The 17,569-nt window shown below is 51.3% G+C and overlaps 1 protein-coding gene across 1 annotated transcript in view; it reads right to left on the reverse strand.

The window, feature by feature from the left end:
* Positions 1-17,569, reverse strand: part of TBC1D22A (TBC1 domain family member 22A) — a 268,885-nt gene that overhangs the window by 109,703 nt on the left and 141,613 nt on the right. The window contains exon 10 of the mRNA XM_043969133.1: positions 9,995-10,070. Within this exon, the coding sequence (XP_043825068.1) occupies positions 9,995-10,070 (76 nt within the window). The remainder of the gene's footprint in view (positions 1-9,994; positions 10,071-17,569) is intronic.

A 17,569-nucleotide genomic window follows, 5' to 3' on the forward strand; every position in this document is an offset into this window, starting at 1 on the left:
GGGGAAAATCTTTGCAGCAATTTTCTGATAAAAGTCTGATATTCAAACTACATAAAGAACTGATTCATATTTATAAGGAGGAGAGTGATTCCCCAATAGATAAATGATCAAAGGACACAAACTGGCCATTTTCAAAGGAAAAGATTTAAGCTCTATAGGAAAAATGATCTGGATCACTAATATTAGAAAAATGCAAATGGAAGCAGTGCTGGGGTTCTAAATCACAAAAAGGAAGATGCCAAATGTGGAGGGAAGAGGAGTGGGAAAACAGGAACGCGACTACAGGGGTGGAGCCAGGTATTGGTTGACCCATGTTGGAAAGCAATTTGGAACTCTGCCCCCAAAGGCAATTAAACTGCATACATCCTTTGACCCCACAACACCACTATGAGTCTACACCCCCAAAAAGAGCAAAGAAAAGATCTGTGTGTAGCAATTCTTTGTTCAGTGGCTAAGAACTGGAAACTAGGGGGTGTTCATCAATTTGTGAGCAAAGCACAGCACGTCAATGCAACATGCTGAGTTGTAAGAGGCCCTTGTCAAAGGAAGCATTTCAGAGGAAACTCGTGTGAAGTGATGCAGAGTAAAGGTAGGAGAGACCAGGACAATGATGTCCATAGCAACGGAGACTGATGAAATCTAACAGATGCTCTGCCCAAGGCACCATCCCTCAATGACAGAGACAACACGGTGGGTTTGCTGCCGCAATGACTCTCTCCTGTCTCCTACCTACACCCACAAATAAGGCAGCCTTCGATGCCATTCTGAGATGGTCACGGCAGCCCTGGGGCCAGTGCGAGCGGAAGGAGGTGGCCTTTAGCCCAGCATCACCTGAAGTACGAATTTTCTCTGCAGCTCCTGAATAAGCAGCCACACAGAGTCTTGCTTGAACACCCACACTGATGAGAGCCTCATCACCTGCTGAAGCAGAACATTCCACTTGGGGACAGAACGGAATGAATCCAAGGGCTTATCATCTTAAGTAGGGAAGAGGCCTCATCATGAGAACCCAGAGGTCCAGAGTCCTCCGGGCCCCGAGGCTCCTCTTGTGGCTCAGGTAGGTCAGAGAGGATGACGGAGAAGAGGAACGCTATGGGGACTTTCCCTAAAGTCAATGACTTCATCTATTTGACCTTCATGGTAATTACACGGATCTCTGGCCAATCACAAGGCACAGCCGTCAGACACAAACGACCACGATCCCTTTCCAGCGTTTGGCTCGGCGGTTCTGATGCCTAACGAGGATGCGTGCGGGAGGAAACCTGGGCCCGGTGATTTTTCACTGTCCAATCCTGAGCAGGCCTGAGGCCGAGCTGCATCTCTGATCTATTTCTTCCCTTGTAGTTGTAATAAAAACATTTTCACTCATGCGGTCATAAACCGCAATCTACTTTTGCGGCTGTAACCGAATCTCATCTCGAAAGCCTAAGTCGATTTGGGCCTTCGGATGTCACCCAGACAGCCCGCAGAGAGACTGCATCAAAATCACATTTCACCTGAGTTAAAGAAGCAAAGGATGGGGAAGTGAGCAGGATTGGGCTGGGCCGTCACACCCAGCACATTATCCTTCTCTTGGGAAGTTAGGTTTGTTTTCACACAAGCCCCTTGTCCCTTAACCGCCCTTCCTACAAGTTCCTTTTCACTGCCTCTACTCTAGGAACGACTATGGATCAGGGCACCGAGGGCCCACCTGCCTCTCTCTGGTGGAAGGCATCCATTCTGGGGAGAGACTTCCCTTCCCGGGGGCCCAGTGGCCCTGGAGCCACTGCACTCACGCAGTCTGCCCACTGCCACATGCCAGGCTGGCAGGGCATCTGAATGCCCACGCTCACTGTCAGCTCCGGGCTTCGTCAAGGCTCCTTCTTCCTTTAAGATGTGGCTGAGGAGCAGCTAGGTGACACAGTGGATAGAGCACTGGCCCTGGAGTCAGGAGTACCCGAGTTCAAATCCGGCCTCAGACACTTAACACTTACTAGCTGTATGACCCTGGGCAAGTCACTTAAACCCCAATTGCCACACACACACACACACACACACACACACACACACACACAGCTGAGGTGCTGCCTCTTACAGGAAGCCTTTTCTCGTCCCCTCCCACACCACAAAGGTTTGTATTGGCTCACTTCACATTTATGCAGCCGCTTCATAAGCGTGTGAATTTCCTGCATTTGAAGGGCAGAAATGACTTCATTTTTTGCACTTAACAGTGCCTAATACATGCAGTATTAGGTGTCTAATAAATGTCTGTTGATTGATTACTCATTCCAGCAGGAGGTGAGGAGGTTTCTGAATGAGAATGGTACCTGGACAGGCAAAAAACAAAAAACTGGAGACAGAAACAAGAAGATGTGTCAAGGAGCTGGATCTGGGGGGGCCTCAGAGACTGGAAGGAGAATGGAAGAGGGGAGCTTTGGCCAACAGGCAGGTGATGATTCACAACCAGAGTCCAGGAATGCAACCAGAGCAAAACATCAGGAGCTGGGACAGAAGCCTGGGGGACACCCATGGTCAGAGGACGGAGTGGTCAGAGAGAGGGGAGGAGAGCCAGGAGAGAACAGCGTCCTACAGAGAAGAGAGTTGGAATTGGGGTTAGAGGCTGTACCGAGGTCAAGGAGAATGAGGACTGAGAAAAAGTCACTGGATTTCTATCTGGAGAGAGCTGTTTGGGTGGAAGGATAAGGCCAAAAGCCAGACCCTAAGGGATTAAGGACGGAGGAAGAGGAGAGAGAGTGGAGGCACTGATTGTAGTTAGCTACAAAGGGCAGGAAAGATACAGGATAGAAGGATCAATGAGAGCTTTTCCGGGAAGGGGGAGATGCAAACAGGTTGGGAGACTGTCGGGAAGGAGCAAGCAGCAGGGAAAGACTGAGAACAACAGATAGGATGGAGGTGTCAGAGAGGACGATCTGTGGGATGAATGAGATGGGATGCGATTCCATGTTAAGTCACAGAGGGACCCTCTCCACCCACATACACATGATTTCAAAGGGGTGAAAAGTCCAATCAGTGACACTGATTTCTAATGTCGCCTAAGCACCAATCAATGGGAAAATGTGAAAGGGGAAACCAGCCTGGGCAAACCGTACAGGGTGAGGCAAGTCCGTTGACCTCTGAGAGTCACTGCCTCCAGAAACAGGACCGAACCTCCTTATGAGGAAACCCCAGCCTGACCCCTGCTGTCCCAGGTCCAAGAAGAGGGTTCATGGGTGTGGACAGTGCTGCCAAAGCCCACACTCCTGTGCAGAAAAGGCAGGGGGATCCTCAGCTCCCTTGGCTGATGCAGAAGCCACTGCCAAGCCACAGAAGGGGATGTTCTGTACAATATCTGGGCAACAGAGGGTGGAGAGGTTGCCCCGTGGATTCCCCCAGGCCCGGGAACTCTCAAGACACAAAGCTCAGGGATCATGCAACCATTCCAAAAGCCGGAGGATGGAAAATGCTCTCCACCTCCAGAGAGGGGACTTGAACTCAGAGAGCAGACTGAAGCTGGCTTGGATCACCTTTTTTTGTTGTTTTTGTTTTTGTTTTGCAACACGGCTACTATGGAAATATGTTTTACATGACTTCACACCTGTAACTTGCCTTCTCAGCTTAAGGAAGAGAGAGAATTTAGAACTCAAACGTGTGAAAAATAAGCCAATGTTCCAAAAATAAATGAATAAATGAATGAACAAATAAATAATAAGTAAGTAAACAAAAAACAAATTAACAAATAAATAAATGAAGGAGAGTTCTGGGATCTGCCCTTGTGCAGGGAGAAAGGCATGTTCAGATACAGCATGCTCCCAAAAGAACAAGGCTGGCCAGTGTATCAAGATAATGGAACTCAGGGGTTCCCCTGGAGATTGATCTCAACTGATTGAATTGGGGAAGAGCGACTGACTGGCGTACGAGATTGTAAGCACATCTGGCTGGCACTTAAGGGTATTTAATGAAGTTGAATGACACTAGCCAATCAGCTTGAAGAACCTCCCATTTCTGGGAGGGAAACACGAAAGAGGAAGCAGAAGCTGGTGAGAGAGAGACATCGGTGTGGTGGCAGAGAACTTCAGAAGTGGGAGGTTTGGGAAGATTAGGATTGCCAGGTTATAGGAAATCTGTTCTCAATCTTTCTCTTTCTTTTACTATCTTTCAATAAACCCTCAAAAAACATAAACTCATTTATCATGATTTTAGTCAGTTTCCCCCCAAAATTGGGGGGACAGATTAGAACCCACATTTAGAATTTTATTTTTTTTTGTTTTTGTTTTTTGGTGAGGCAATTGGGGTTAAGTGACTTGCCCAAGGTCACACAGCTAGTAAGTGTCAAGCATCTGAAGCCGAATTTGAACTCAGGTACTCCTGACTCCAGGGCCTGTGCTTTATCCACTGCGCCACCTAGCTGCCCCCTACATTTAGAATTTTAAATAACACACCAGCAGACCCCCTGTGTAGCACCCTACGTGAGGGCAGATCTGCTTAGTGAACATCTTGGACAGCCCAGGTCTGATGAGGAGGGGACTGTCTTCCAAAAAAAAAATCTGGTGTCCTAATGTGGTAAAACTCATCCTGGGAGGAACTGCATCAGCAAAGAGGGAGTCACTACAAGTCAAAGCTTTGCCCCAAAGCCCATCCATCCAAGCAGGCTTCCCTTCAGAGTAGCTGATGGTTATCTGCATTCTTCATGTCTTCTGCATCTAGTCAGGGCCACTTCTGAATCTTTGAGTCTTCTGCATTTCCTGGGGAGTGAAATAAAGGCTTTCCGATACCTCATATCTGTTTGGTACCTTTAGTGCTTGTACAGGAGCTGAGCTGTCTATAATCCAAGGAATCCTGTACTAAACTATATGCTGAGCATGTCAGGAGAATTTCTTGGAGCAGCTCAAGGGAGGGAGGGGAAAAGAGCCAGAGACATGATGACTGTCTTGGGGTCAGGATCATCCCCAGTTTGTGTGACTTCAGTGCCTTGGGGGTCCTGGGTGCTGGGTTACACAAATATGGGATCCTACAACAGCAAAAGCTATAGAAACCACGGAATCAGAACACCAGAGTGGGAAGGGATGATTCCATTGAGCTGCTCTGTGCACAAGGAAGAAGGACATCTCGAGGCAGCAGCTGTGAAGGAGGGCTGGCACGAGACGCTCTGCGCTCTGTCTCAGGGGAGCCTCGCTTCCCGTCTGGGGTGCGCCCTCCCCAGCAGGTGGCACTAATTGCATATGTTCAGGCAGCTTCTTACTCTATTTTGGGAGGGAAACTCCTAACATTTTGGCAGGACCGAGAGGCAGCTGAGGGCGTCACAAGCACAGGGATCCCCCAAAGCAGTCCGTCCGAGAAGGTCGCTGCGCTTTCCTTGGGGCCGCTGAAGCCTCTCGATTCAATCCACACCCCCCACCTCCGCCAGAGCTAGGCATGTGACGCTTAAGAAGCACAACATGAAGAGCCAGCAGGGGGTCCAGGACAGGCCCAAAGATAGTCAGGGATGGGGAGAGACGGGAAACAGGTGTTGTTACAGCAGGACTTAGGGAGGGGAGGCAGCCTCTGAGCTGGCCTTTAAAGGGTGGCCAGGGGATGCAGGGGCCAAGAAGAGGAGGTTGGGTGACTTGCCCAGGGTCACACAGCTGCTGAGTAATGGAGGCTGGATTTGAACTCAGGTTTTCTGGACCCCAGGCCCTCCGGCACTCTGTGCACTGTGCCTGAGACTTGGCAGCATGAAGCCCCGGGCCATATGCAGCGTCCAGAAGGTCATCCATTCCAGCCTGGCCATGGAGGAAGCAGAAAATGTGCAGGGTACACTCCAGACCAGAGATGGGGAGACAGCATCTCATTTGAGGAGCCCCAACCAGGCTGGGGCTGTGTCAGGAGGAGCCAAAGGCCCAAGAAAACTACAAAGGAAGGGAGGGAGGAAGAGGCTGGGTATGTGCAGCTTTCCAAGCCAGATGAAGGGTCACCGTGGGGAGTGACCGTGGCCCGGCAGCCCTGCCCAAAGTGCCTGCAGGAGGGAGGGGTGGGGGCAGGCCGACCAAGGAGGCAGGCCCATGTCTGTGCCCATGTTTGTTTTACCTCCAAGGAGAATTCTTCCTTTAATCTTTCCCTGAAGCTCGGCTTTTCTATAGATAAAAGAACACTGGGATGCCTCCCCAGCCTTCCTCTAACCAGGAGGCAGGCATGGTGTGCCAGGCACCAGGGCAGGAGGTCTCCTGGAGCTCTGACGTGAAGGTGCCTGGGAAACCCAGCCCCTCAGACAGAGGCCTCAGTGTCTTGACCGGCACCAGAGCGTTCACACTTCCACTCACACTGGCTACAGGGGCACGGATGCATGTGATGTCAAAGGCAAACCGTGTGGGGATTCCAACCCACCACGTCTCCTCCGGCCCCTCATACCCGGCCAACCAGGCAAGCCGATGACCCATCCCACCCGGCATTTCAAGCCCATAAATGTGTATCTGCCAGCCAGGAGTAGCTTCTGCTTTAAGCTGGATGGGAGGCTGTCCCACAGACAGGCCTCGGCGCCATGATATGGGGAAGGGGGCTCCAAGATTGGAAAAAAAGAAAAGAAAAAGCCAAATTTCTCCAGGAGCGCTAGCCAACAATGCGCCTCAGTCTGCTCCCCGAGTGTGACCCCGCTCAGGCCCAAGCGGGCAGCCTCATTCACCCTCGGTGCCGCAGGCCAGCCCTGAGAGGTGCTGGCTTGTCGTCATCGCCAAGTGTGCTGTTCTGGGCCTGCTCGCCTCACGCGGCGTCAGCTCATCTGCTTCCATCCAGGCTTCTCTGGGTCATTCCCCCTCTGTGTTCCCAAGAGCTGCTATCCACGTCTCCTCAGATGGATGCTTTCCCTCTTTCTCTGATGTCTCCGGGTTACAGACTTCTCCAGCAATGGCATCTCTGGGGAAAGGGCTGATCTAATGGTCCAGCAGCTTTGGGGACAGTTCCAAGATGCTGCCCAGAAGGGCCGGGCCAGTTCTCAGCTCCATCCACAGGCCTGCTTTCCCACAGCTCCCCCGACTTTTATCATTGGCCTTCTGAGACAAATCTGCCGATCAGATGGGTGTGAGCTCAGAGCTCCGATGAGCAGGGTTAGCACCGGAGCACCTTCTCAGGTGGCTGGGAGCAGCTCCTTGGAAAACTGCCCGCGTGTGACCATTTCCCAGTAGCTCCCATTCAAAGCCCTCTTTTCTCCATGCTCCACACTTCGGCTTCTTCCCTGCGGTCCTTACACCCCACCTCCAGCCTCTCCCCAGGCCAGGCCACCTTCCTGGAAGACACACGATTTGTCGATTTCTGAATACGCAAGGCCTCTTGCCTCCCACGGTGCGCAGCCTCAGCCGCCCTGCCAGAGTGGGCTACCCCACCACACTGCTAATGCAGAGAGGGAGCTCTCCCCCACTTCTGCACAGGGGCTGGGCTGAGTCACGTGCTCCCCCATCCTCTCCAGGGGCAGGGATGTGAGGCGTTCAGCCGTTGGCTTTAGGCTCAGTGTAAAGGGCTCAAAAGCAATGTCTATAATCCCTAGAGCGCAGCCCAAGGCAGAAAACAGCACAATGGGTGAGGCCTTCCCTCTGGGGCTGGGCCCTCCCCAACACAGGCAGCCTGTGGATAGGTAGCGTCTCACTGTCTTGCGTTGGGCTCATAGGATACAGGAGAGCAGGCCATCACAGGCTTCATGTAGGAGACACACGGACATGTTAGTTGACCTCTTTACAAAGGGGGTAATGAGGTCTAAACAGGGGAAATGACTTACAAGGGCCAAGCACAAATGCAACAAGCCGGGATTGGAACCCAGGCCTCTCCATCTTTAAAGCCAGCGCGCTGCCTGTTCAGTCCCTGTCTCAGAGCGTCCAATGACCCCAGACCCCTGGGAGCCAAGTCTGACTTCCTGCCAATGCAGAGAAAGAGCCAATTGTTCTTCCCCCAGGCCACCTTCCAGCTATTCTGACAATGGTGATGCTCCAGCCCGAGTCTTGGCTTATCTAGGCCAACGTCCCAGCCCTGTCTCACGATGGTCACAGTCCTAGTCACCCTCCACGGTATTTGTCATCAGTGGCATTTCTCAAACACACCACCACAAGCAGGCGCAGAAGCAGCGTGGGGGCACGCAGGGGAGGAGGGCGAGAGGCCCTGGCATCCTCCCAGACTCTCCTGGCTCTGGACCCAGGGAGATGTCTCTGGCCAGCCACAGCTCTAAAACGAAGGGGCCCAGAATCCTCCAACATCAGGGCTATCTGATGACCCGGAAGGAGAAGAGACTTACGATGGGTCACATAATTAAACAGAGGCAGAGCCAGGACCTAGAACTCCCCCCGCAAGGCCAGGGTATGTGCTGAGCTGGCCACAAGTGCCCATACACAACTTGTCATGTAGAGGACATAGGACAGAACAGGCAGTAGCTCAGAAACTCCATTCCCAATTAACTTCACAGAATTCCCGAATTCCCGGGAGACCCTTTGCTGAGGGAAAGGATGGAAAGAGAATCTCCCGTGGCTGTGCTACTCCAATTCCCAATGCCACCGGCCCAGAGATCAGCTGGAAGAGGCCGTGGCAGACTGCAGGAAGGAGCCGCCGGTCAGCTCAGAGACCCCTGCCCCCAGAGTCACCGGCTCTTCAGGACCCAACGAGGTGGTCCTGGGTGTGACCTGTCCTCCAGCCACATTCACCTCCAAAGGCAGCAGGGCTGCAGCCAGCCTGGGAACCAAAGAATCTGATCCTAGCTCTGACACCATCATTCACCAAATCCCTGCACTCAGCCAAGGGCCTGGCATACAAAAAGCGCTTATCAAATGCTTGTTGACTGACTGACTGACTTCCTGCCAATGGGGTCTCAGCTAGGTCCTCAACCCAGCTGGGGCCCAAGTGTCCCCATCTGTTAAGTAAGGCACCTGGGACCTGCTCAGCCCTCATTACAAGTGTTGGGAGATTCAACTCAAAGCCCTCTGCAAAAGACAGGTGTGATTATGAATACTGAAGGACAACTACATGGTTCTCTTCCTTGTTTTGGTTTGTTTTGGTTTGGTTTATTTTTTTTGGTGGGGCAATGAGGGTTAAGTGACTTGCCCAGGGTCACACAGCTAGTAAGTGTCAAGTGTCTGAGGCCGGATTTGAACTCAGGTCCTCCTGAATCCAGGGCCGGTGCTTTATCCACTGTGCCACCTAGCCACCCCTTGTTCTCTTCTTGTACTAAAGGTATGCAGATATGTAAGCAGACATATAAGAATGTGTGTGCATGCACGTGCATGTATGTGTACGTATATGTATCTGAAATCTTCCTTTCCTCAGCCCCACAAGGCCCATGGCTAGTATGTCTCCAACAGTTGGTGCCCAATGGACAGCTCCCAGTATGGACAATGAAATCATTCACCGCGAACTCAGGAAGCCCCATAAGAAACAGCATTCTTTCTGCCCCACGATCTCACTGCTGCCCAGCCGGTGTCATCAAGAACAGCTTAGTTCTGCTCTGCGACACTTCACTAATGCTCTGCTCATTAATTCCACAAAGTACCGAGAAGATGCTTAGAGTGGGCAGGCATTAACTCTCCCATTTCATTTCATTAAACTCTGCTTTTGCAGTGTGACAGTCAGCACTTCATGGGGGGAGTGATTTTAGGGAGGAAGGTAGAGAGTATTTCACAGCACCCTCCTTAAACCTGCCAAGTGTCATCTGAAATTACCCCACCACACATTGTAATTTATCTACAATACTAAAGATGTTATTTCCAGACTTGTAATTAATTGGATTCCACAGAGAAATTAGTCTGACATCCTTGATAGCAAAATGATGCAACAAGGCGCCCGAGAGGGTCAAAGGGCAGCCAGCACACTGAGCCTAATGCAAAAGGAATGCTGCCCGGCTGAGCGCCCACTTCCCTTGCACCAAGATGGCTGTTGAGTTCTGATTGTCGAGCTTAATGCAAAGGAACAAGAGGGGCCCGTGCTTGGGCAGGACCTGGTGCCATGCGTCAGACTGAGGTAGACCCAATGAAGCACACGGAGCTTGAGAAGAGTGGGAGGATGTACTCACCATCGATGCGGCCGACAAGCTCCTCCAACAGGCGCACTTTCATTTGGATGCCGGGCTGGGCAAAGGTGTAGTTATCCTAAAAGAAGAGCCCAGAAGAAAAGCATCAAGATAGAATCGAGACAAGGCCACATTGCCTTCCATCCCCATACTGCAGGTGTGAAAACTGAGGCTGGTCTCAAATGACTTGATGGGGAAGCCAGGATTCACACTCAGACCTTGAGCCTCCAGGGGTGTTGCTTGTTTGCTCTACGTCAGAAGGTGGGACCACCATGACGACTGCCATTAATGAGGGGAGAATGACACTTTCCTTGGCCCAGCTCACACCATATGAGAGTTGCAAATATAAAAGAAAACCAGAGACCATGATATTTGTCAAACTGTGGGAAGGTGGCCTATGGGGAGGCCAACAGGCCTCTCTGCATCTTTGTTTCTAGTATTGCCACCTCTAGCAAAGCATAATGTGCCTCAATTCTCTCTTTGGGGGGGGGGGGGGTGAGGCAATTAGAATTTGCCAAGCCTGCACTATGAGCTAATAAGCACTGAGATCAGGTCCAAAGATACAAAGGCAAGCGAGCCAAACCATCTCCACCCTTAAGGAGTTTATAGTTGAATCGGGGGTTGGCCTGGGGGGCTGTGCTCCATGCTCCTGACTGGGTGTCATTTTAAAACCTCAGCATGCTGGAGAGCTCCCTGTGTGGCCAAAGGCCTTCTCCTTTGCGCCTTCCTCAGGCCTAGGGTCACCTTGCTTGATGCCACCAGCTTACTGTGGGATAAGATGATACATGTTTCTTGGTGACAACATCAGAATTGGGCCAACGGCCGGAAGCATCCCAGCACCGCGTCTGGGCATGACGAGCTGGGAACATCACTGTAGAGCCGTGCTCTTGGACTTAGTTGGAAAGGCCCCTTGGGCACCGAGGCCAATCATAACCAGAGGCCCTCCCCAGGATCTTCAGGGAGGCGGATCAGGCTGGCATCGTGCAGCAAAGAACTGGTCATTAGTGTGTCTTCTCTGAAGATCCCACCAAGGATCCCGAGGATCTTTCTTCTCTGGATGCCCACAGCACCATGGTGACTACATAAATGTAGGTGCAGGGAAGCACGGCTGGACAGGAGATGGTGTGAGAAAAGTCTGAGGAACCAAATGCATTTCACTGAATGCGAGTGAGTCTGAGCTGTGACATGGTAGCCCTGGCAGGGATTCCCTTCTGCTAGTGGTAGGGAGGTGACGGGCCACCGTTCTCAGAGCTTTTAACAACACTGGAGCATTTGTTCATGTCTGGGTGCCACATTCTAGGAGGAACCTTTTGTTGTTGTTCTTGTTGTTTGTTTGTGGGGCAATAAGGGTTAAGTGACTTGCCCAGGGTCACACAGCTAGGAAGTGTCAAGTGTCTGAGGCCAGATTTGAACTCAGGTCCTCCTGAATCCAGGGCCGGTGCTTTATCCACTGTGCCACCTAGCTGCCCCTCCAGGAGGAACCTTAGCAAAGTGAATTGGACCTGGGAGGGAAGCAAAATACTAAGGGCCTCAGAGGGACCATGCCCTCAAGAATCACTTGACTGCCAGAAGTAGACAGGAGGACAAAAGTCATCAATTATTTGAAAGGCAGCCTCATGGTAAGAGATGAGGCAGAGGGGCAGCTAGGTGGCACAGTGGATAGAGTACTGGCCCTGGATTCAGGAGGACCCGAGTTCAAATCTGGCCTCAGACCCTTGACACTTACTAGCTGTGTGACCCTGGGCAAGTCACTCAACCCTAACTGCCTCACCAAAAAAAAAAAGAGAGAGAGAGAACTGAGGCACATTATGCTTTGCTAGAGGTGGCAAAACCAGAAACAAAGATGCAGAGAGGCATGACGTGATGAATAATGTAAGAAAAGGGCCCTCAAGAGAATCAGAACTGCCCACAGGGGCTGTGGGCTGGCTCTCCATCGGGGGAGGCCTTCAGGCTGAGGCTGGCCGGCCATTGGAGCTGTCGCAGTGGGGACACCTGATTCACAGACAGGCTGGACTCAGGACTGCGAGGTCTCCTCTACTTCTAAGATCCTCAGTATTGACAGTGGTCCCTCCTTCTGCTCTTATAAGTTTCTAGACAACGCGGTCCCATTCTCCCAGGGTTCCCGTCATGCACGCTACCAACCAGTTCTTGGAACTGAATAATGTCTCCCAGTGGGAAAGAAATGCAGAAAACAAATGATGACAGGCAGCAGCTTCCTTCCGCCTTGCTAAGTAATGAATCTTTGAGCAACAGTGATGTCGGAGTAAGCAAATATGCAAGCCATAATTCAGGAAGTAATGGCCTGTGGACAAGCCGCGGGGAGATTTCGTTAGCAGAATGTGAACACTGGCAAGGGGACAATGCCGAGCCCCACAAAGTCTGGAGAGAAAGGCTTCCCATCACTCTAAACCCCCGCCTTTGGAAGCTCAGGCCGAGGGCAGAGAGAGTCCTGACATCATCCTTGAACCCCAAGAATCCAGCCCTGGAGCTACGGGCGCTGTCCCCAACCCAGCAGTGATTACAGGTGCCACCTCCTGCCTGGAAGAGACTGATATTAAAGGAACAATTGAATCACCTAAAATTCTCCCAGCTACACTTTCAGGATCTCATTTGCTCTACTAAAAAACAACAACAAAACCTCAGACCTGGAGATTCATGCCCAGATGCATTAAAAATGATAGAGTATGGAAAAGCAATAGAAAAAAATCTCCCCCCCCCCATTTTTTGTAAAAATTAACCCTCTGCCTTGAAATCTTACAGTGTACTTTAAAGACGCAATTTTCCTTCTGACCCCGGGCCTTGTGTATCGATTCGTATTGCTAACTTTACGGTCAACACCACCCAAGAGCCATCCGTCACACATTACTGATGACCCCTCAGGTAGCAGGGGTCCCAGGGGAGCCACAACCAGTCGATTTCCACTTACAGCAAAAGTGGCTAAAACAGGAGAAAAATGCACACCTGGAGAAACTCAGGGAAGCGTGGCAGGGAGAGGGATGAGCATTAAAGGAAGTAAAAGGTGGTAGGCGAGACAGCAAGGCTTCCCCCTCCCCTTAAAAATGAACCTTCTTTTCATAAAAGCCATGAAACCAAAATCCCATTTTCACCCTAATGAGAAGAGAAGGCCAGGGGCTTTGTCAAGAGCACGCGTCACCCTCTGGTAAGGGTGACTTCATGGAGCAGGCAGAGAGAAGAACCGTCCCACTGCAGCCGCCCCTTTGTCCTGGCCCCACGGCACAGAACAGGAGAATCAGAGGCCCGCTGCCCTGTGGGCTCTTTCTACAGCTCTGATTATTCGGAAACGTCTTGTATGAGAGAAGTTGGCTTCCCTCCACCTTCACCCGCACAGAAGTCAAACCCATCTTCCACACCCTCTGGCCTCCCCCAAGACTTCTCCTCTTTAAATTTAAACAATGCCCATTGCTTTCGTGAACCCTCCCAGCATTCATCGTCTGTCAGCCTCCGAGGACTGGTTCTTCCACGCAAGACTGTCCTCCCTCTCAGTCAGGAGGAGCCAGAATCTCATTTACACACATTTATACACACGTTCATTCAATGTCTGCCTGCTAAGAATGGCATCAGGCACCTATGCTATTTTCTCTAAGCGTGGAAACAATTCTCTAAATATAGGAGAACAGATGGAGAATCAAAGATTCCATTAAGTAAGATTCTCAATTTCTACTTTTGAAAAGCCTGTCACAGGGCCTTTATTTGATTTTTCTTTTCATGTATAAAAGTGACATTACACACCAACTTACCCATTAGGACTTGTGATTCTGGAGGGATACTGAGTTACTAAAACCAAACAGAGAAAATGAAAACAAATGATCTCAAATTAAAAGGGAGACACTGGCAATAACTTCGACGTGGAACTGAGGAAGAATCTCCAGGACACTTCCCCTTCCACCAGAAGGGGTAGTGCCGCCCCTGCCAGGCAGGCTGTCTCAAAGTGAGGCAGAAAGAATAAGTTCCAGAGCCGGCCCCACACCGGCTCTGACCCTAACAGGGCCAGTGTCACAGCTCCCCACTTCAGAGGCTCACAGAGCCATGGCTCCAAGTCTGGCCAGGGGGCCCAAACTCCTCATTCTACAAATGAGGAAAAGGGGCTCTACAGACCTGCCCCAAGTCACAAGCCAGTACGAGGCAAAGCCAGGATTTCAGCCCAGCTCCTCCGGCTGCACTTCCGCATGGGCATTCGGCTGGCCTGCTGGCTTCCCGCCAGCTCCGCAGCCCAGCGTCAGTCACTTCACCTCTGCAACACGGGCCTGAACTCACCAGGCTGGAACTCTATGAGAGCAGCAAGCATGGCAGAGCTGGGCATGACCAGGGCCAAGCACTCAAAGGGTGCCCAGGAAACATCTCGGGCATGAACTGAGTGGCAAAGCAAATGAGATTCCAGGCAGCAATGGGCACAAATCATGCCCTCCCAACTAGGACACAAACAGCCATCGGCAGGAGAACCTCCAGGGGTCAGCGCCCCACAGAGCAGCATCAGCACTCCTACGGCCATGACTCTACGGGTCAGCCCAGGCCAGGAACCTTCCTGAATCAAAGGCTTCTTCGTACACAACGAGTGATAAGTAGAATGGGATCCTGTGTTCTCTGTCTTTCCTTCAGCTTAGAGTTGGTAAGGAGAGGGCCTGTTGTTGAATATCCCCTGTGAAATCCTGCTTTTTCCTACTCACAGTCATCAAGGATGCCTTTGATTCACGTAGAGATGGATTTCCATTTCATATAAACGGGAGAGGCGTCAGACCGGTCATCAATTAGTGAAATTCTCCTGGATGCCTTTTGGGGCACCAGACCTCTGGATCTCCACCTCCTTCAGATGCCTTGTCTCTCTGTCCCTCCCACCTGTGCTGCCCCCAGCAAAGCTTTCCTCCAATCAGACCACATGGCTCATCACAGTGCTTTGGAGGGCTCTTTCCACCCCCACAATGAGCACGAGAGTCTAAGAAGAAAAGCTCCAGGGGGCGGCTAGGTGGCGCAGTGGATAAAGCACCGGCCCTGGATTCAGGAGTACCTGAGTTCAAATCCGGCCTCAGACACTTGACACTTACTAGCTGTGTGACCCTGGGCAAGTTACTTAACCCCCATTGCCCCGCAAAAAATAAAAAAAATTAAAAAAAAAAAAAGAAGAAGAAAAGCTCCAGAGTCCTCGATTAAGAAGAGCACTTTAGGGGGCAGCTAGGTGGCACAGTTCATAAAGCACCAGCCTTGGATTCAGGAGGACCCGAGTTCAAATCCAGCCTTAGACACTTGACACTTAGTAGCTGTGTGACCCTGGGCAAGTCACTTAACCCCCATGGCCCCACATACACCCCCCCAAAAAAAAACAACAAGAAAAGCACTTTGCAAAGGTCTCCCATTTTTCTTCCCCATCTGGCTTCCTTCCCTTTCCTTCCTTCAATGCCTCCGGAAGGATGTGGCTCAGTTGAGCGTCTTCCTGAGGCTTCTCTCTGCTCACAAGATCCATTGTCTTTCAGCCCACGGATGATGTTCTCACCACGGGTTGCCACTGGCAGCTCTCTCTCTATCTGGTAAGTGGCCAGATATCTGCAGACCAAGGTGCTGCCCGGGCTTGCCTGGCCCCCTGGTGGTGGTGCTGCTGGTTAAACCTCTGGATTTCATTAGTATATTTAGCTTTGAGATGAGTTTGATGCACTTAAAAAAAAGATTTCCCGTTTTCTATTAGCTTGCTCTGCTTTTATTTGGGGCTCTGGGTGTCAGGCACCCACCCATGCTGATTTCAGAGAAAGTGTTTGTGAGACCGAGGCACAAGGCACCCTGGGGTCTACAACTCTGCAGTCTGTCCCAGGCTGTCTACCTGAACCATGCTCTCCCAAAGCATCCTCACCATGCCCTCTTCTTCTCAACATTACATCAGAGTCAACACGTTTCACAATATACATCGGTTTGATGTTGAGTCAGAATTCAGCCTCTGCGCTGTCTGTAGCCAGTGTTACTATAATTATTTCCACAGTGGTCTTTTTGGGAGGAGGGGAAAAGGTACTGTTCTTTGTTTCGTGGATTGCCACAAAAACACATCAGATAAAGTACCTGTCCTTGGTTCACTGGGCTGGTCCTTGGAAAGGCAATTCGGGCCATTCACAGGGCCATATACGAAAAGCCTTTCCCGTGTGGCTAAACATGCCAAAGTTTACGTTACGTGGGTTTGGTCTTCAAAAACTAAGGGTTCCATCCATGCCGGAATAAGGCTGGACCCAGGGGTTCAGTCGCAGAAAGATCTCCCTGGTGAGGAAGCTCACACACCTTCTCTGGCACATCCAGTGTTAGAGCTGCCTGGGGTACTACTAAGAGGCTGAATGACCCGGGGTGGGGGGGGGGTGTCACATGGCCAGCAGGTGCCAGAGGGGACACCTGAACTCAAGTCTATCTGCTATGCCATACTGACGCTCATTTTCCTTGATACGAAGAGGGGAAAACTCCCTAAAGAACTTCCGAGATGACCAAATGTAGAAGGTGATGCTTCACTGGGGGGTGAATTCACCATGGATGGAGGAGTGGAGGAGTTTAAGCTATGACTAGATGACCACTGACCTGGGATGCTGCGGAAGAACCTGCTGCCCTGCCAAGTCCTCTCAGGTCACTCTGAACACTAAAGGCTCTGAATTCGAATCCAGGGCTGGCCGTCGTCCAGACGCTTGAGAAGGGGCTCGCGGGCACCTCTTCTTCATCCCGAGCTCACAAACTGCAGCTACCTGGAGAGGGCCAAAGGCAGCCCCCTCCCCACCCCATCCTCACTAGCTGTGCCCTGGCACAGCTGCCAGAGACCAAACCATTCAGTCCACACTCTTCTTTATGGGTTCATGCTCATCTGTTCCTTTTCCTCAAACTCAGGTACACAGAACTGACCATAATGTTCCCCTGGAGTCGGCACCTCTGGGAATGAAGCCTTCCTTACCAAGCTGCCATGGGGAAGGGGTGAGCTCAGTCTGAAGGTCAGAAAGCTCTAAGACACAGATCCTTTCCCTCAAGGACATTAACACCCAACGTCCCCTTAACAGCTGGGAGAGACTACTCTGCAATCTCGTGGGCTGAGCGCGACTGCAAGGGCTTCAGCGGCAGTACCTTTTACAACCCTGAAGGAGTCGGCCCCAGGAATAGCATCGATGCCAGAGCAGGGCAGCAAAGGGCCGTTTCCTCAGCTTGTTTGGCCAGGGCTGAGTTAGGGTGCAGTCTGGTCCCATGGGGCTCCACTGGGCAAGGGTCAGACGGAAGGGTCTAAGCAGAAGAAGAGTCAAGGTCGACCCCCCGTGCTGACCCCCATTCATTTGGGACTGGCTGGATGCAGCTCTTCATTCTAGCCTTTCGCCATTTCAGCTGATGCAGATTCTCTCATCTAACACATTAATGATCCCTGTCATGTGGACGGTAGCCATGTCATTAATCGAAATGTTCCACAGAAGAGCATCAAATACAGAGCCCTGGGTAGTGCACTAGATGCTTCCCTCAAGGATGACAGGAGCATTAATCACCATTTTTAGGGTCTGATCATTCAATCACTTGACCATAATCTAGCCCACATCTCTCCTGCCTAAGCTCATGGAGAGCATA

The sequence above is a fragment of the Dromiciops gliroides genome, chromosome 5 (genome assembly GCF_019393635.1).
Source record: "Dromiciops gliroides isolate mDroGli1 chromosome 5, mDroGli1.pri, whole genome shotgun sequence".
NCBI classification, from domain to species: Eukaryota; Metazoa; Chordata; class Mammalia; order Microbiotheria; family Microbiotheriidae; genus Dromiciops; species Dromiciops gliroides.